We start from the raw sequence: 20,348 nt of genomic DNA on the forward strand, positions 1-20,348 counted from the left end.
ACTTTAAATTAATCTCACCATCTCTGGATAATTTATGGGCCACAAAAATTTATAGCACCCCCCAGCCTTCCTTCCCCCTGCCCCTGGAGGCCTCATGAGTCATTTCACAGAGGAAAGATGACTGTGGGCACTGTTTTATTGCTATATATTTAAAAGAAATAGAAAACTTGAGCGCGCAGCACAAAGCTCGGGTGGCACACTGCTCCAGGATTCAGGAGAAAGACAGTTTTGTCCTGGCCCAAGAGGCCCTGAGGAAACCTCTACGCCTCTCCCTCACGGGGGGCTGCTGTGGAAGGGAGAAAGGGGACCATCCCCAGCCTCACCAGCACCGCTACGCTAATTAACTCTGACAAGACTAATGAATTAATTCTTACAGAACAGTCGCTTAGTTGTCGGGAGGAACAGTTCACCCCCGACTTCGCTGAGCTCCCGCAGCAGCGCTGCCGCCTGAAGAGGCCTCCACACGGCCCAGGCACCGGCTGCTCCGTGGGCTGCCGAGGCCGCGCAGGGGAAGCCCGGCAGCGCCTACCGCCGCGGGAGCGGCGGCACGAAGCAGGCGGCGGCTCAGGTGGAAGCGAAGCGGCCGTCCCGCCCTCCCGCCCGCTGGCCCTCCCCCCCGCTGGCCCTCCCCGCTCTCCCGCCCGCTGGCCCTCCCCGCTGAGGCGAGGCGCTCCCCGCCCGCCGAGCCAGTCCTGCCGCGTCAGGCAGCCGCGGCCCCGCAGGCCCCGCCCCGGCGGCGCTGCCCGGCTGGTTCCACAAGTTTTTGACAGTTTCTTAGCGGCGGAGGGAGAAGCCGAGCTAGCTGCGGTGGCGCGGGGCTAGGGCCGAGGCGCTCTCCGGAGGACGAAGCTCTGCCCACCAGCCGCCTCCCCGCCGGCACCATGTCTCGGGACCCTGAGGAGGTGAACAAGCTGACGGAGAGCACTTACAAAGTGAGTACGGGCCGGCGAGGGGGCTGCCCGCCGCGCCTGAGGAGAGGCGGCGGCCACCTTTGCCCCCGCTGGCCGGCACCGCCGGCGGCTGAGGCGGGGGCCGCTGCCCGCCTCTCCACAGATGAGGCCGGCGGGAGGCTCGGGACAGCCACGGCTCCTCACGCAGAAAGGGAGCAAACTTTTTTTTTTCCCCTTTTCCCGCCCTCTTTCCCTCCCGTGTGAGTAATCTCGCCCGTCCCAGTGTGTCACAGAGTGGGAGCTGGGTGGCTTGTGCGTAATCCGGAGGGGCTCGGGGGGAGGCCTGGCGCCCCCCCGGCGGCGGGGCTGTGCCTCACCCCGGCGGGGCACGGCCGCGGGCACGGCGGGCCGGGCCGCTGTGCAGCCGGGAGCGGCGGCTGCGGGACAAGGCAGGCGTTAAGGCTGGCTTCTCCCTCTGCAGCAGGATCAGCTCTCCAGCGAGCCATTAATTCCCTCGGCGTGTTTTGATAGTGATGAGGTGGGGATCCTGGTGCTTGTGGTCCTGTGCTTGAACCGTTTCTTCATGCAGGCCAGAGCCTAAACGCGGCTTAACGCTGAATTCAGTTGCTTGCTCGTGAACCCAGCTGCTAAATGAATTTATGATGGTACACCCTAGCACTGCCTCAGACCACCGACTGGTGAGGGTTGTCCCATTTATGTCGGTAGACTTTTAAACTTTCCAAAATGCCTCGTTATTTGTAGAATGAAAAACATTTTGCATATCTAATTGGGCAGAATACCCTTAAGAATCATACTTTTGGTATTGCAGTGGCACTGTTGGATCCGTAATCTTCTGTACAGTGTATTGTACTAGAGAAAGCAGTTAAACCTGCAAGTGCGTTTAATCATGCAAATGAACTTCCAGCTGCGATGCATTTGCAGCTTTGACCCCAAAGAAAAGCTTTCTGGAAGATTTTTTTTTTTTACTGTTCACTAAATCTTATGGGTTTATTAACAACATCTTCAGAAATATGAAAACACTCGATTGTCATTTAAAGGTCTCAAAATATTTACTAGAGTGCTTTGCTGTTAGTTTTGTTGTTCTCCAGCACACTTAAGTCAACTTTACTCCTTCAGGTAGTCATATTGGTATCACATTGCATTTGCTGTTTACTTTCTTTGGACTTGGACACAAATTCATGCAAAACCACTGAAAAATAATATTACTTGACTATAAATTTTGTCTTCTAGAATCAGTGCAGGTCATCTTAAATGGTCTGGTGCTTTTTGATATCAGTTACATTCATGGCAAGGCCATAAGCAAACATAAATTCTTTTTTTCTCAGAAAAGCTGCCTGTAAATACAGGCTCACAGAGGAGAAACCTGGGAAGCTGACTGGCCAGGGCTGTGTTGACAAAGTAATGTCCTTCCCTGTCTATTGACTTCCAGAATATAGCTAAATCAGTTTTACAGAGGAGAGGAAAGAAAATCTCTTGTGTGTTTTAATGGATATAATATAAAATAGGCTTTAAAGGAATGACAGATCTCTAAATAAACAAAACCTTCCCTGTTATTCAGTACTTATTTCCTGCGAAAGTTTACCCTTTTGTTTTCTTTTTAAAACTAATTCAAAGGGATAGTTAAGACTGAAACACCCAGCAAAAACACAGGAATACAAAGTTAATGTTGATAGTGTGGTGAAATGTCTTCTGTGTGGGTATTTTGAGAGGTCTGGTATGTTGCATCACATAGCTAGTACTCACGGGCCTGGAAACCCTCCTGCCCTGCCCTCATTAAAAATTGAAACCTTATCCAGATAAGGTATAAAGGCTGCTTCAGATAGAGAGTGAATTCTGGGTCTACTTTAAAGCAGTTATTTCTATATCAAAATTGAAGACTTGAAAATAGCTCTTCTTAAGGGCAGAGAGCGCTAGGCTGTGTAGTCAGCATTTGCTGTGACTGTAATCACAGCTCCCTCATCTAAAACAAACGAACACCTCTTTGTGCCATGCTTTGGACTGCTCGGTGAGCATGCTCTCCTTTTGTTTGATAATGCTCATGTAACTTATACTTTTGCTGTGTGCTATCCTAGCAATACAGTGCTTAAAGCACCATGCTAGTATTGATAAAATCAGGAGCAGTGTTTTCGTTTCACCTACCAGTAAGGCTTGGTCTGGGGAAACAAATTTGATGTAGTGTAGCGATGGCATCTGTGTGCTGCAGGACCAAACACAGGCTTTCAATTTCTGGAAAAAAAAAAAAAAAAAAAAAAGTCTACTTTTGGGTGACCTGGAAAAATAATAGAAAATGAAGTTGAATGCCTTGCTAGTCTGTTCTGGTTTGGGGATTTTTTTGTCCTTTCTTACAGTGCTAATCCATTGGATTTATTAAATACATAGTAACTTGTGTTATACAAAGCTTCAGAATATACTTTCAGAAGTCATCAGGTGGCTAAGTAATGCCCTTGTATTTTTATCTTGTTTGTCCTTTTTGTTGGCAACAACATCGGAAAGTGAATACCTCAACATTTTTTAGCTAACCTGACTAAATAAACAACACAATCCACAAATACGTGTATGTGTGCACACAAAAATAAAGGCTGACATTTACTCTTTATGTAATACCTGAAGAATCACTTTAATGCATGATAGGAATGGCACGTGCAAAATGAAGGCTAAGGGTGTGGGCACCTATGACTAAAGAGCCTCCCTTTTACTGAGGAGCTGCTGAGAGGTTCACTGGTATGACATTGCCCTGCCCTTGTAACTCACTGCAGTGATGGGGCGTGCTGTGAGGGGACGTTGTATGACCCCCTCTGACACAGACTATGTCATACAGTAGCCCTGCGAAAGTTGTTATGTGTTGGTGTGTCACCGCAGCTCATACAGTTTCATTTTATCTGCTTCATGTGGGGGAAAACTCTTTGGCATCTGGCTATGATACACACTGTGCAGGGGAAAGGGGAAAAAACAGGAAAGTACTGAGTTGCAGACCTGCCATTCTGTCTGTATGGGCTAAGGGCTGGGCAGGCAGCTCGCCTATTGCTCCTGTAGTTTGAGGTTTGAGCTCTTGATGATAACTGAAATTTATTGCTGTTGGTAATCTTGGATTTTAAAGATATATATTTCTCTGTATTCAAGTAAATCTTACTCAGAAATTTTGATTATCAACCAAAATTTAATTTGTAATAATATTTGTTCAATGGAGTTCTGTGTTCTGAGAGGCATGTGTTCTTTATAGGGGCATGCAGAATTATTTTGGTAGGCTATATTGTTTTATCATGGGAACTTATCTGATAAATTCAGTTAAAGCCCTGAATTCCATGTTTCCATATTTTAAAAAGACTTGCAATTAGATTAAACTACAGGACTGACTTACCAAAATTAAAATTCACTGATGATCCGAGCGCATGCTGCAGTAAGGCTGTTGTTTTGCATCACTGAAATACAAATCTAACTTGAGGGAAGAGGAGCCTTTGAGAGTTTGTGTGTGTATAAAGTCCAGGTCTGTCTTAGTGGAAATTATCTCTTTTGATCTTACTTAGACTTATACCTACTTAGAGTCTATCCTGGGTCATATTTTCAGGTTCATAACCTGAAAAAGTTTGTATTTGAAACACACTGATGGATGATGTATTAATGTTTCTCTTAAACAGAACATGTGCCATCAGGCTGACTAATAATTAGTCGTAAGAATTAGTCTTTTTGAATAAACACTGGCATTTGGATTTATTTTTTCCATTCTATTGAACCTGTTTTAAACCACTGTTAAGCTAACTTACAACTGAGATAGCTTAACATGTGATGTGTTAAGGGCTTAATCGTGCCCTTCTGAAAAACTGTGTTGTGGATTTCAAAAGCTAAAGGAGGAGTTGAAATGCAATAAAGTATAAAATGCTTTATGTACAGTAAAGTACAGCATGATTTATTTTCTGTATGGCTTTTTGAATCTTCTCAAGTGGGTTCTTGGACATAATGTAGCGACACTCAAGACTTTTTCCAAAATCTTAATTTTACTGTTCTCCAAATTGAAGAACAATTTAAATTATTAGTAGCTATACAAAGGTTAGCTGTGAATAGCTATAGAGATGGTAATGTCAGTAATGTGAGACATCAATATCTATTTTTCTGTGCCAACATTCCAGATTTCTACCCAAATACATTGTTATCCACCCTAGCAAAAGTGCCTGCAGGATGTAAACTTGAAACTACAGGGAGTCTATGCATTGTTTAGTTGTATTCATACCTGCTGAGCTATTGTTCTGCAAGGTGTGTCTTTCAATAAAAAGCAAAGCTGAACATTTACAGGAAGGCACTTCTACAATGGTTGTCATTTGTTTTGAAGATTAACATTGTTTATAAGACTACCAGGAACTGCGGAAGATGTGATGCCTGTACACAAGAAGTGGAAATGCAAGGCTTGTTCCTCTTCAGTCATCTCTGTGCTGCCAGGCTGGTTAATTCACATTGATTTCATGTGATGAAAGGCACATTGCAACTCTTACACCGGATTGTATCAGGATTTAATAACTCAAGTGACCAGAATAGGTTTCTCTTATGCTTTTTCTTGGAAGGTCACTTTTGCCATCTCTAAAACTCTCCGCATAAGATGATGTTTCCAATTGCGTGTGTTGAAAGTGTTTCCCTTTATTTCCATTCATCCTAAATAATAGAAAGCTGTAGGGTCTGATCACATGCCTCCTCTTCTAGTTAATTATTCTGTTCATGAGAGGTAGTGTGTCACTAGAATATAGGACACTAGATTGACAATTAGGAGGCCAAGTTTGTGTCACTCACTGTACAGGCAAATGATGTGTTATAAACCACTTTGTCTCTCCCAGGTTTTTTCTTGCTTTGTGATGTCTGTTTGGATTAAGATAGAAGTTTTATTCTTATGTCTTTGTACAGCATGGCAGAAACCAAGATTGTGAAATTTTCTGAGACTTTTGACAATTTTAAATCAGTGGTTCTCTTGACCAGAAATTCTTCTTTGTTCCTCTGTCTATCCTTCTTTAGAAGTTTTGAGATCTGGCTTTCATGTATGACTTGCAATTTTGCACTGGTGTTCAGTCCCACTAATTTTCATGACCTTTTCCTTAAACTGCAAGTAAGAGAAGCTATAAAACTGTAAGACATCATAAGAAAAAATAGCTGTACAGATTGATTACAGAGTGGCTCTTTTCCCCTATAAATTCTGAAACTGAAAAAAAAACACCTCGACAGTCACTTTAACTGATGTGAAATGTCTTGGCAATATTAAATTTATACCTGATCCTGAAGAGGGAGTTGCCAGTGACAGTTTCCCTTCTTGAAAAAGTGTTCCAGATACTTCTTCCTGGACAGTACTTCAAAGACAGCCAACAGTGGTTAACTGTAAAAAAGAGCACTAGAAGCACAGCCAGGCTTTTGCTTCCTTTGAGAATCTAGTCTTCAGTAGAAAGAAAAAAAAAAAGACATATTATGCTTCTTTCTAATGTTGAAGAGAGGAAAATCTAAGAATATTTCATTAAATCATCTTGGAGTGCCAGCAGGGGGGTGGAAGGGGGGAAGCTAAGTCTGTCTATCAAACACGAACCCTTAGTAGGAAAGTAGATGAGCCTTGCACAGTACTGCAAGGGTCAGCTAACCATACACTGTGTTAAACCAAGCAAATTCCAAAGGGGAGTTTCCATTGCGAAGGTTTTTGCTGCTTCTCGGGCGTTCACGTCTAGAGACTGGTGCAGACGCTTCTGCTAACAATCAACCACTGTGGCAGTGCAAACACTGACAAACTTCCAGAGGCTGCTTGGTCTGATGGAGAAAAGATTCATTAGTTGTATGCCTTCCAGCTACTGAAGGCACTGAGCTATAAATTGTTTCTTCATCTTTCCCAGCAGTTTTACATATATGTTGAGCAGATGTGATGTACTGGAGCTCTTCCTCGGAATTCTCTGTGTTTCAGTGGACCTGTTGTGTTTCCACAGTGTGGTCTTTATCTGCTATACATAAACACCCAATATATATCAAGTGGGCTAGTGAAAGTAAAGGGCAGTGGGGTCTGGCTTCAGAGAGGGGAGCTGTTGAGGGCATTTCTGTTGGGTTTTGTTTACTTTCTCCTACACGAAAACACAGCTGTAATCACTGTTCTCTGTTTGAAATATGAAATAGAAGATTTCAAGAAAGCTGGAATCTTAACCTCTTAAGACAGTCCTTCCAAATATCAGTATTTCAAGTCCAGTAATTATCATGTTACTGTTAGAATTTTGGGGTAGGTGGCAGTAAGGGTTTTAGTCTGTAAGTTATTGTTGCGAGGAGCAGGGTAAGCAGGGGCAGGATCTGTCTTCCAAGAAAATTCTTTTCAGTATAGCATGGCAATTCAAGGCATTTGGATTCTTATGTGCCCGGGATACGCACGTTTTCTATGTCACGTACACCTTTCTTCTCCCCCATATCCTAGAGATAGAGGACTCTATCCTAACACAATCCTCTAAATTACCCATTATTTTTTTCTTGTGATTCACTGGCTCCATATATACCAACAGACATCATCTTTTTAGTACACTGCTGGGAAGAAATGGCAAAAAAACTGGAGTAGGAGGAGACAGCTTACACCTTGGAGCAAAAGCCCTCAGCTACAGGGAGGGCAACAGAGGCACAGCAGCAACATTTACAGTAGGAAATTAAAGAGTTGGGGCAGGAGGAGGGATGTTCCCAGACACTAGAGCTTGAAAGTCCATACTGTTAAGTTGTTAGAATAGCCCTTGGCATTGTTGGCCCAACCTGAAACACGCTTTCCCAAATGATTTCTGGATGTGGTTTGTGAGTTAACACAAATCAAGGGCCTGGGGACGATAGGTAGTTTGCTTGCGGTGATCGTGTTTGGGTGCGTAAGAGTTTAATGGTGTAGACCAGAAAACAATCCCAGATGCATTTAATTTGTACAAATAAAGGCAGTGGGGTTAGGTGTTGTACTGTGTCTGCTTCTGATGTCCTATACACTGCACTAGTATCAGAACCTGATAGTTTTATATCTTTTTTTAATATCTATAATTTTTTACTGAACATGACTGTTAAAGTATTATTGGTGAAATCTGGAGTTAATTCTTTTCTTCACTTTTTAAATTAACTGGAGTTTGGGTACAGTGCTGGATTTGAAAAATAATAATACAGTTCTGTCTGAATGACCTTGCCTGACAATGAGACAAATGTGATGGTATCCTGTTTTTTCTGGGTCCACATATGTACTAAATATAAATATTTTCACTCTGTTAGTAGGATAACAGACAGAAGCTTGATACTGTTTCACTTGTCTTGTGCCCTGTATTTCTTATAAACAGAAAGAGTCTGTTTTGAATTTTTTGAACTTGAAAATTCTGCTGTGTGAACAGTATCTAGAAAAATGTGAGTTGTGTCACAAAAATATTGTCATAAAAATAGTAAGCATAACAGAATGGTGTCTTCAGGTATTTCATGATCTTCCTTTCATGATAAAATTTTAGAGTAATGTCACAGCTGTAGTTTTGTTAGGAAAATTCTGGGAAAAGAAGGTCTAGAATCTACAAAAACTTTTAAGGTTCTCCTCTGTGGAAATACAGAGCTTATATTATTTATTTATATACATATATTCTCATTACCAAATTGTTCCTGAGCTGGTGTTGTATGAAATCGTATCTTGTATGAAAGAGAAAAAAGAAAGGATAGAACATTGTGGTTAATTGACTATTAAATGACCAGGCACATAACTACCTCTGAACAAGTATTCTAGAATTTACTGTTATCTACATACAAACAAAGGGGGTTTTGTTAAACACGCTGTGTCTTTAATTCAGGTAGTGATTCTACCTGAAGAAACTAAGAAGTCACCAAATAAGTGAAGCTCAGAGAGGTCTCTTTCAGACTTAGCATTGTTCAAAAGTTAATTGCAACACCCAGTATTTTGGAATACAGCTATTTATGCTACATGTGTTCAAGGCATCTTAAAGGGCCTGATTCTGAAGAGTGAATAACTACTGTGTTTATATCAGCATGTCAGCCTTTTTCTTTTTTCAGTGTTTGTAACAGGATAAAAGTAATTTGGGAATGTTGATTTGGGAAGGAGAGGAAAGAGTTACTGTCTTTGACCCAGAAAGAGGGAAACTGAAGCTTTCTTGTTGGGCACAACTCAAACTTTGTGAGTGATTTTCCTTTTCAGAGTGGGCAAAAGCTTCTTTTCCTGTCGTCTTCACCCCCAAAATTTGGGCAAATTCAAATTTGCATTCATGCTTCATGGCTTAACTTATTTTCTACTTTCTGCAATAGCTTGAAACTTCTGTTTAATGGTGTAGCTGTTTTCTTGCACTATGAAACTGCCAGTCGTAATTTCTACCACTTCATCAGTTTATAAAATTTGCTGGGTATGAGAGTAGTCATGCTTGGAGCTGCTGGATTTCAGATTCTGGTTATTTCGGCCAATAATTGTATTTAACGCTCAAAGCAGCTGCAGTGGTGTTTGTTTTTTTCTCCTTCTGCTTAAATAAAGTCATCATTTTCTTTCTGGAAGAACTACAGCTTCTCACAAGAAAATGCAGCATTTTCAAACAAACAAACAAAAAGCCCAAGTAATTTCCCTAAATGCTATCTGTAACTTAGAAAAGTAAAGTTGAATAAAGTGCTTAATTTTCCCCTAATCAGATATCTGGTGAATTTATTTTCTTTTATTTTTTCCTTTTCCCAGCATTAGTTTTTTTGGTGTGAGGCAGGGGGTTAAGAACTGAAAATCTTGAACCATTGTCAGAAAGTTCTTTTTATTGTCTGACTTCAGAAAAAAATCAGTGGATAAAGGTTTTTCCCTCATTGTTATTTCACTATCACCTACCATAAAAGAAGGATCTGTGCAAAATTTGATGACATATGTAACATCCTTTTTTATTACTAACAGCCAGATTCCTTTTTACGCCTATTGAAATAGTTTATCTTTTTTAATTTGATTTATAAATGCTCAGTTTCTTCTCCTTTCCATCCTTTGCTCTCTTCTTCCTCCCAACGCTTCTGTTTGTCATCCATCCACAGACTTGCCAGATGTATGCAGTACCTATGAAACATAAAACTAGACCTGAGTGACACTGAGATAAATAATTTCATCCACTGTTGAATTGCCTTGGTTATAACACAGATTTTGTTCTCTGTTGACTAGAATGTTATGGAGCAGTTCAATCCAGGACTGAGGAATTTAATAAATCTGGGGAAGAATTATGAAAAAGCTGTTAACGGTAAGTCTTCCAGGTGCTAATTTTAGAAATAATGTTTCATTTTCATTTAAATATATATATATGGGATGTGAGGGTTGCGTAAAAGCTTCGTTTCCGTGTTGAACTTTGGATGTTTAATGAGGAAACAAAAACTAGCACAAGCGCAAACACCAAACTTGCGTACCTTCTCCCTCCCCTCTTTTTTCTTAGTGTTCTGCAGAAGTTGCATCCCAAATGCTCAGGCACAGAGCTGCTGCAAAATAAACTGGACATAAACTGTAAATAATCCACATTAGAATAATCATAAAAATGGAAAAAAAACCAAAATTTTTTTGTAAAGTAGATTTTGTCCCTTTTTTCTGGAAATATCTTCTAAAGGTATTTCATATTCTTAGATGTGTTCCTGCTCACCTATACACATTGCTACCTAAGTAACCCTGTAACAGAACAACTTGAATGAATAAGAGCTGCAGGAGTGGATTAATCTTACTTTTTTCTTGTCTGTTCTAAACCTGATGGTACCTTTTTGATGGCATCAAAATGAGAATGAATAAATTTGAATCTAAGGACCCAGTCTCTCAAACTTTTTGTAATGTGGTTGTGTACTTCTATTATTGACTTCAGAGAAACTATCTAAGAATGGGTTTCCAAGACTGGGCTCTAGGTTCCCAAAGCTTATATTGTAAGACCTGTTTGAGCTTGCTCCATTTCACCACTGCAGACCTGTTGAGCTGCCTGATACCATATTAAAGCAGTGTAAAATCTCTCTTAATTTTGCTTCATTCAAGTCCGTTGCATATCTTTCCCTTACATGTAATCTAGTACTCTGAGAAATGTGACACTGCAGTAGTGCATAGCCAAATAGACACTGAAATGTCTCTTCATGCAAATTTTAGACAAGGCTTGGGAAAAAGATAAAACCAAAGCCTGCTGGAGACAAAAATAGGGAAATGTTGACTTAATTGCAGTAATGCCTAACCTGATGGATTAACAATGTGTTACCTAATATCTAACCTTAGGGATTATAGGTAGTTTTATTACCAGAATTAATAACAAGTGCTTTCATGTTTGGCTGAAAGATATTTTATTTTTTTTTTACCAGTTTCTGAGGGTTCTGCTTTCCGCATACTTTACTGTTGGTACATTACATTGTGTCTCTTCTTTAATTCAATTTGTCATTAGTAATTCACAATGTAACTGTGCACAGCAACACTGGAGAGGCTGGCAGGTATTTTGTACCAGCAAGTTTGCCTTTTAAGACTGGCTGATAAAGCATATCTAGCATAAATGCTTAATTTCAAAAATAATAAATGTTTACAATTGTTTTTCAACAACTGTTGAGAAACTACATTAAAGTCATCTTTGGACTCTCATAAATCGTTAAGCTGTTCTCCATAAATTCTCAGTGGTATAAATATACCTGTAACAAGGAGTTGTTGCTAAACAAATATTTTGCAGCTTTCCAAACAAGTCAGAATAGGCTGACAAAGAACATAAAACTTACAAGAACTTCTGATATATTTATATCTGTATGCATTTTTGAGGATGCAGAAGTAGTTTACTAGCCATGGTACTACTGAAAGAGACTATGCAAGTGGAGTTCTTGCTTTAGCTTGATTAGCACAGGTTTGTAGTGTCTGTATTAGGATAAAAGATTGACCTGGGGCTCTCTCGAAAAAACAGTAGATAGTAAGAGTTGGAATTGCATAAAATCTTCACATACAGGTGGCATGCTGCTCTATCAGTAGCACCAGTATAATTCATCTGTTCATAAAGTTTGACTATAGAGCACCTATGAGACACAGCTTAGATAGAAATTACTCTTGTCTAATGCACAGAGCCTCAAAAAGAATCTGTTTCATTTGGAAGAGTTTCAGGCTTCTCAGTGAATAAACTGTTAGGCAATGAAAGATGTCACCTTTGCTAGTAAAAACTATAAAATACAGAGCTAAAATACTATCATGGCAATTACCAATTATATTCCTCAGAAAAAAAGTATTCTAAAGTCAACAGTGAGAGTCTGCTTGGCTTCCACTTCAGGTTAAGAATGTACCACTACAAAAATATTACAAAGACTTCACTTTCACTGCCTTCTACAACAAAGGCTTGCCAGATTGTCCTTGTTACTTCTTTTCTTTGTGGTGTGCAGATCAATTCCAGATACTGTGAACGTGCAAGGCAACCACTGTAGATCTACTACATACATAACGTGTTTCTCACTACTGGCCTCCCTGCAGTTTGAATCTTGATGATTCTGTGTTCATTCTAGCAAAACTGGCTTTGCTGTTTAAATCAGCTATAACCAGGAAATGATTAACTGAGAATAACTGAAACCTCAGTGATATATATAAAGAGGTTATTGGTTCCTGTAAAACTGGAATTGCACTATGAACAATAAAAGGGGGGGAACTGTCCTGGGGGGTGGGGAAGACGAGCATCCAAGTATTAACTAGGGTCTGTCTTTTTGGTTGGGAATGTTAAACATTCAAGTTTCTTCTTATACTGTATATGCATCTGTTGCCTGAGGTTTTCATTGCTTAAATAATTTGCAATACAGATTTCTCTGCCGTCCCGAGTTCAGTGACAAAGACAGAAGTAGGTGCTTTCCTGGAGTGTCAAAATAACCATGCGCAAACTGTATATTGCGATGTTAATTTTCCATGTCTGTCCAAGAAACCAGAGATCTTCCAACATTTAAGCTCATTAAATTGCTGAAGAATGTAATTGATAATAATAGCGGGAACATTGATGGTACATTGAAAATTGAGAAAAGAATACCAATAGGTTATCGCCATAACCTGAACATCATCTTTCAGAGACTTAGTTTTTGAAGTTCTAGCATTTAAGGCCTAAAATGTTTTTTAAATGGAAAAATTGGTGTTCATATGTAGGATTCTCAGATTTCAATGTATTGTTTTGACAAGAAATCATAATTTTCATTGCAGTATATGATGACTGCATAATGGTAATTTCCAGGAGCGGCTGTATCAGATGTATTGAACTTTTCACACTTTTAAATATATCACGCCTGGCAAATTGTATTTAATCATAGCTGAAACAGTAACTTGCTTCATAAAAAGCTAACTTAGACAGTAAAAGACTATTTGCTTTTGAAGGGCTCCATGTCTCCTGGTTGCAACTGTAGGTCCATTGTCTCGTGGCCAGTAGCCATTTCTCAGATCAGCGGGCTGGCTGGCCAGCACGGGGCAGAGACCTTGCCATTTCTAGTAAGCTTGGGATTGGATTTTGCATTTATCCAACAGCTTTATCTGTACCGAGGAATATTTTTATGTCATGACCAATGGCTTCTGGCTAAACCTACCCACTTGATGCTGATTGCTGCTGGATATGCATGAAAGTTCGAGCTGAATAACAGGCTGAAATTTCATTAATATATTCTGGTGTTCTTTGTTGCCTAGTTTCACAAATTAGCAGGTAACATAGGGACTTGCGTAACTTTCTCGATAGCGGGATTTCCTTATTGCCACATACCCCTCTCTTAATATGTGTTCTGGATTGTGAGGTTTCATAGGATCATAGATTAATGAAAAAGGGAAATACCTTGTATTTTTTTAACACTTTTGTGGTTTTTTTCCTCCCACCCCCAAGCTATGGTAGTAGCTGGAAGAGCATATTATGATAGCCTTGCAAAGATTGGGGATATATCAGCTGATTCTCCAGTTTCTAAAGAATTAGGTAAGTGAAATTTCATTTTTTAAAATTACTTCAAAATATAAACTATATTCTTGTTTTCCTGCTGGCAGTTCACAGAACTAATGTGAAGTAGAGAAGGATCAGGAGAAGTGTGCTTTGTTTTAAATAACACATAGGTGGAAGGAATTAGATTCCTTCAAGGTATATTATTTCTCAAGACACTTATGTTTTGACAAAATCACATTTTTTATTTTTGTGAATATAGTTCTGCCTATGCATTCAAAAGCATGTATTTTTTTAAATTCACATGATTCTAAAATAAATAAGCATGGAAAAAAATGGCTTCATTAGTACAGAGATGAATACTGAAGTATTTCTGCAACAGAATATTGGTATGAGAAGTCCTAGTATATGACAGCAGTTCTAAACTAAAGCAATTTTCTGGATGAGTTCCACTGTAAAGAGTCTAGTTCTACTTCACTGTTTTTGATGATGAATATAACTAAAAGTTCTCAGATGCATTATTTATTTCCTAGTTAAGCCTTTGAAAAGAGAAACTGTAGAGTCAAAGAGGTAGTATATTTAAATTAATGTAAAATTAATCCAAATTCTGTACTTTCCTGAAAATAATTTCTGAATTTTTGAAAGAGCAGCAGCAGCTTCATTTTGTACTCCTTTGGCTAGCATTGAAATGATACTGCTCAGTCTACAGAAGTGAAGTTGTCATCAAAGTATTTGTAATATTTCTGACAAAAGAGTCTATAATGTCACTACAAAAAACAAAGAAGTGGGAACTGTAAAGAGGAAACATTTGTTTGAAGCCTTCATTTGTTTTTTGACAAAAATAACTTGATAAAGTGTCTTATCTGAATTTTTGAGTATGGGCAACGTAGGAATCTTTCCATGATGTAACATGCATCTGCTCCTGTAACTCACAATAGTATGTTAATTATCTGATTAAAAAGGATGTTTTCAGTAAAAGTTGGGGATTTTTAATGATCATGCTGAAGCAGAATTGAGGACAAAGACTCTTCCTGAATAGTGGCCACTGGTTTCTAGGTGCCTTCCATACATTTTTATGATTTGTTCTGAAACCACTTCTCTGTGAGTGTTAACATTCTGTGTTGAAAGTTGGGAGCGGCAGAACAGCAAACAGTACAAAGCAAACAGTCTTAATGCAGTCCTGCTCTGTATTTGCCTTGCAGGTTGATTACAGAAAGCAGAGTTGCTGGTTTCAAACTACAGAACAGAAGTATAAGAAAGTTAAAAATAATAACCATGTGTGGTCTTGTATTATGCATTTGTTGATACTTTTATAACTTTTGCAATCAAGCAGTTGGTGAAATGCATGGAAGTAATCTACTGAACTTTGTTATGAGTATGGGATATTGTCTGCTTGTTTGAAAACATTATCACTGGGTAGCCTTGAGCTGAATTCTGAAAATAACTGGGTTTCCCTATTATTGGGGACAATACAGAATTGTGATTGAAAATATATTTTTTGTTTAACTATGGATTCTTCCCTGTAATTATAAGCTTTTTTCTAGATACGCTGTATTGAGACACATGGACATCTTCAGGGGCAGCCCTCTAACACTGTTGATCTTCTACTTAAACTGTAACTGCAAAAAAAACTTTTCTTCTTAAGGAAACCAGCAACTGGCTTTTTTCCTGCTTACCCTCTGATAGAATACTTAATTTAGAGATAAGGAAAGTCAATTAACATTGGAAAAGGCAGCATAATGTGGTTAGGAGTCTGTGAGAGATCACTTTCATTTTCTTGAAAAAGTCTTTAATTGTTCTAAAGCTGGGCTACAATACTGAACTATTTAGCAAAGAAATATGATATACCCCAGATGTCTCTAAAAATATCTTTGCTTAAAAAGAAAAAAAACAATTTACTGCACCTTTTTGTATTTTAAAAATATTAAAGATGCATGCTAGCAGTATCAGATGTGTAACAACTAGATCAAACCTGCTGCGGTTTGCTCATTTGTGGACCCTATTAACCCCAGTGGAGTTACTGTGGGCACAGCCCACTAGAATTGTCTCTTCTATGAGTTCCTTCAGACTTGCCAAAAGACACATTACTGACCACTGACAGCTCTATTGTGCATAATACTTCTGTTATCTTTGCCAAAAAAGAGGTCAGTAGTCATCAGTTGAGTTTTGTGATAGATCTGTGAACTGCTTTTTTGGCATCTAGTCTCTTGAGCATGAAGCTGGCACACTAGTTTGTTTTACAAGAGCGACAGTCTAAAGGTGTCTGGCAAAGAAGCAGAGGAGTGATTTCCATAACTTGATGTGTTTGTGTTATCTGGAATATTTCTGTAACTTTTTACTTTTCCCTTGTTTGAAATTACATTGTAAGGCCTCTTCCTGTATCCTGTGTTAACTGAAATCAATAGCAACATTCCCAGAGAGGTCAGTAGAAGATAATTATAATTTTTGATACTTAATAGATTATCCTGGCTCTTCACAATCAATTAGATCAGCCAGCAATGACCAAGATCTAAAGTGTTTTGGAATGCTTTAATATTTGAGAAACAAACAAGCTCCTCCCCTCCATGGTTTACCAATTTAACCACAGTAAGGACAACTGGTGTATGGATAGCAAGACTTCATAGTGGTCAGAAATCCACAGTCCTGTTTTTTTACCTCATTGTATCATCTACAGCAGAAATGAAGGGAAAGCAGATCTGCCAATTAATGATTTGACTAGTCTTAAATGTACATGCCTCCTCAGTTAGCTCTGCATTTTACCCATCAGCCACTAGGTGCTTTTTGGCTGTTTAACAAGGTGTTAGAAAAGATTTTGCCCCCTTTCTCCAATAGTTAGTATATCAAGCTGTAACTCTTGCAGACACAGTTCATACTAAAATCAGTTTTCTGAATAATGAACAGAGGAATGAGGCAGGAACCAAGTTTTCAGGTCTTTCCTGTAGCTGCTTCACCTTAGTAGTGGCAGATGAAAAATAATGCATTATGCTAAACTCAGTTGTGTTGCATTAAACTTCTTACACGTAATTATGAACGGACTGTGAGGCTCGGATAGCTAAAACACAGTATTCCTTAGAATTTATGTGGCGTCGTTACTGGAATATTGCACTGAGTCATTTTACAGTTCAAACCCAAACTTGCTGGGTGACCTAGAGCATATTTACTGCCAAGTGTAATGTAAAGATCTGTATCAAAACCACAGTAAATCCTTCCTTCTCATAAGGAAACACAGAGCATGGTCTTCCTGTAATGGGACAGTAAAATGGATACCAACCCCACAGCAGGGTAGAAATGGAAAAGAAACGGGGAAGAAAATTTTTGAAGTAGAAGGTAAAATGCATAGTGGGCAGAGAATTAGTGGGGCAAAAAGAATCAAGTAAAAATGCCAGAGTGCTTTCTTCTGTCGAATTAGATTGGAGCAGAAGGAGGAAACACAAGTATGAAATGGAAATCTAGATATTCCAGCTGTTTCAAGCTCTTGTACTAAGTGTTTGTATCTTCCAAGTGTGGTTGGAGCTCTCTGAATTGTTTCAATACAGAATAACTTAATATGAGTAAGTTGAGGAAGCAGAGTAATATCCATAAGGATTGTATTATGAGTGCAATATAAGAGATAAGTCAGTTTAGGTCAATGTTCTTTCTAATTTTTTATTCCCCTAAATTTCTCAGCTTGTAGTTCCTCAGACTTGGCTATGAGCTTTTAGGAATGTAACCTGAATTTTGAGTTCAAGTTATTCTGCAATACGGAATTTGCTTATCTCTTTCCTAGGCACCTTTTGGAAATCCTACTAGGAAAAAAAAGATAGGAAATGAGAAACTGCACACTTTGAATAGTATTAATTATTAACATTTTAAATTTCAGCATACCACATCAGCACAAGAAAATTTTGGGTTTGAGTAATGCACTAAAAATAATTTCATGTAGCTACTATACCACTGATGGTGTTAAAATAGTAACTTTCATGATGTGTTGGAAATGTCTTTTTTCTTGCCAAAAATACAGGTCTATGAGGCTTTGTCTTAGCAATTTATAGTGCTTATAATAACTCTCTTCTAGTAACACAGTCTTTGTGGCCTTCTCTTCCTCAAGGAATCAGGAAGTTTTTTGCTGCTCACCCATTTTTATACTCCTCCTCATATCTTCCTAACTATCCTGTTCAGCTCCTGCCAGTTATTTTAGCTACACTCATGTATTATATTGTGGGTGTAAAGTCCCAATTTGTTTGTTGTGTGGCAACTGTATCTATAGCAGTCACAATTACATTATGGGTCTGTACCTAGAGCTTATGCCTCAAGAACTATTAAGCGTAAACTGTTCATTGTTTGTCAAAATATTAAAAGCCAAATTGTAAGAAAAATATTATATTGCATGCTCTTGACCAGTGAAACTAAAATGTAGAAATTCAGCACGTTAAAAAAAAATCAGAGGAGATAAAATCTCTTCCCTAATCTAACCAAGAGTGATAGTTTATTTAAAGATTACTCTGTTATAGGCTTTTTTTTCATAGTCTCATTCTGTTCAAAATTATCTGGAAACAGGTATGCAAAAGCTTATGCTCATCTACAGTCTGAAATGCAAGAATTCAGAAAAAAATTGAGTTCTTTTCAGGAGAAATTTTCTGTTTAAAAACCACTACGGGTAATCTAGAGAAGCAAGTATTGGACTGAAAGATTTCTGTGTTGTGGTACTCATGAGATAGGGAGAGCTGTGGAGAAGAAAACCCAAAAACTTCTAATGGTGCACACAGTAGGTGGAATTTCTGCCTGATGGAGGATGAGCCCTGAACTTGATATTTCTCTTGTGCACAAAAGAAAGGGCTGTTCTTCAGGTCTAAAAGACAGTATTTGAACATATTCATGCGGTGCAGGTTTGCTCATAAAGTGGTGGGATTTTTAAAGGTCTCTGACTTTGTATTTGACAAAGCATGGCAAAATCTCAATTGTGAAGTGTTAGAGTAATACACATAGTAATAAAAGTAATTACAGTAATACTGTGATACGGATAACTGGGGCAGGGGTTCTTTAGATGCATGTTTCCTTTTTTTGAGACCCCTTACGTTTCTCCTCAGTTAGCCAAATGTCTATAGTTATTGGGGTAACTGCACGTTAGGTTGAGAGTCAAGGCTGATAAACCATTAGTCAGTTAAGAAAATAAGCTAATGGTTAGTGAATAGACCTGCAATTTATTCAATAGTTAGTATTTCTTATGAATCTATGTGAGTAAGCTAGTAAGTTAGAGCTCTTCAATAATGTCTTACAGGAGCATAGAGATCCTTTGATAATTTTTCTAGCTTTTTTTAAAAGCAAGTTAATGATTAACAATTTGATAATGTAAATTTAATACAAATGTAATTAGTGTGAAGTTCAATCTATAGAGAGTTCTGTCTGATTATTTTTGTTAATGATAACCACTTCATTTTACATTTCCAACTAAGAGAAACCCTGTGGACTTCTTTCTTCCTCTCTCACCCTCTTCCCCGCCCCCGCCCCCCCCCATTTCTATTTGCAGAAATGAGATATTTTAGATATCAGAAACTGAGCTTTAAGTGGACAACTTGTATTGAAAAATTTTTGGAACTGAATTGGAAAATTCTATTTTTGCTAAAAAGAACATACCTCCTTGATGAAAAATTTCTAATTGGACTGTAATGTAAGGCAACACCACCTTTTTTAAACACTATCTTGCAAGTATTTGTCATTCAAACCAGTCTATTTCCTTCCTGATTAATAAGCAAAATTGCCACTTGAGCAGGTACTTTTCAAAGCTGTAGCGCTCTTTCTACTTCTGTGATATAGCACTTAAGTGGCACTCTCACTGTTGAGAAAGCCAAGCAGAAAATGAGAAAATTCCATAATTTAGGATGAATGTAGCTAGCTGCACATCAATTAAAAAAAAAAAAGGGGGGGGGGCAGTGTTGTTGGCTTACAATAACATTAAATTGACCCTTTCAGCTGGAATCATATTTCACTTGTCTTGGAAAGATGACACCGAGCATCCTTCTCTTCACCTGCTCATTTAAACTAAAGAAGAGATCTGTCATCTTGTCCCATCTTACTTACTGCATCAGTGTCTTCTCTTCTATAGTAGAAATGTTCTGCTTTTGGAATAGGTGATGTTGGATAGAAAGGGAAGTGTGCCAGCAACAACAGAACCCCTTTAGCACCTCATCTGGTGGAAACTTCTGGGAAATTAGCGTAAAGGCTGCAGTCAAGTAGTTAGAATCAGGCCAGCTTTTGCTATGGAGCATTAATAAAACACTCTTCTACTATATTTATAATGAAGTTGCATTGGAAGAAGCCACTTCATTCTTTTCTTGTCAAAAGTACACAGACAGCTACCTTGAAAATACAAAGTAGTCTGTGTTTATACAGGAGTGAGGTTTTTGTGTCTTCTAATTTTACAGTAACATTCTGGGCTTGTGCTATAAGTACCACCAATCTGCTAAAGAAAGATGGAAGGAGATGTGCCAGCCTGTCTAGATATGTTTCTACTGATGAAAATAGTGACTGGATTAGTGGAAACCTTCTGCTATTTATAGTTCTACTTTATAAGGTCAAAATGAGCCAAACAATCATAGTGACAATTTTTTTCCCCCTC

The 20,348-nt window shown here is 38.8% G+C and overlaps 1 protein-coding gene across 1 annotated transcript in view; it reads left to right on the forward strand.

Annotated features, from left to right (window-relative positions):
• Positions 1 to 721: 721 nt before the first annotated feature.
• BAIAP2L1 (BAR/IMD domain containing adaptor protein 2 like 1) overlaps positions 722 to 20,348 on the forward strand; it is a 43,353-nt gene continuing 23,726 nt past the window's right edge. The window contains exons 1-3 of the mRNA XM_037386617.1: positions 722 to 932; positions 10,042 to 10,117; positions 13,706 to 13,792. Of these exons, the coding sequence (XP_037242514.1) occupies positions 882 to 932; positions 10,042 to 10,117; positions 13,706 to 13,792 (214 nt within the window). The 5' untranslated portion in view covers positions 722 to 881. The remainder of the gene's footprint in view (positions 933 to 10,041; positions 10,118 to 13,705; positions 13,793 to 20,348) is intronic.

The sequence above is a fragment of the Falco rusticolus genome, chromosome 4 (genome assembly GCF_015220075.1).
Source record: "Falco rusticolus isolate bFalRus1 chromosome 4, bFalRus1.pri, whole genome shotgun sequence".
Classification (NCBI taxonomy): Eukaryota; Metazoa; Chordata; class Aves; order Falconiformes; family Falconidae; genus Falco; species Falco rusticolus.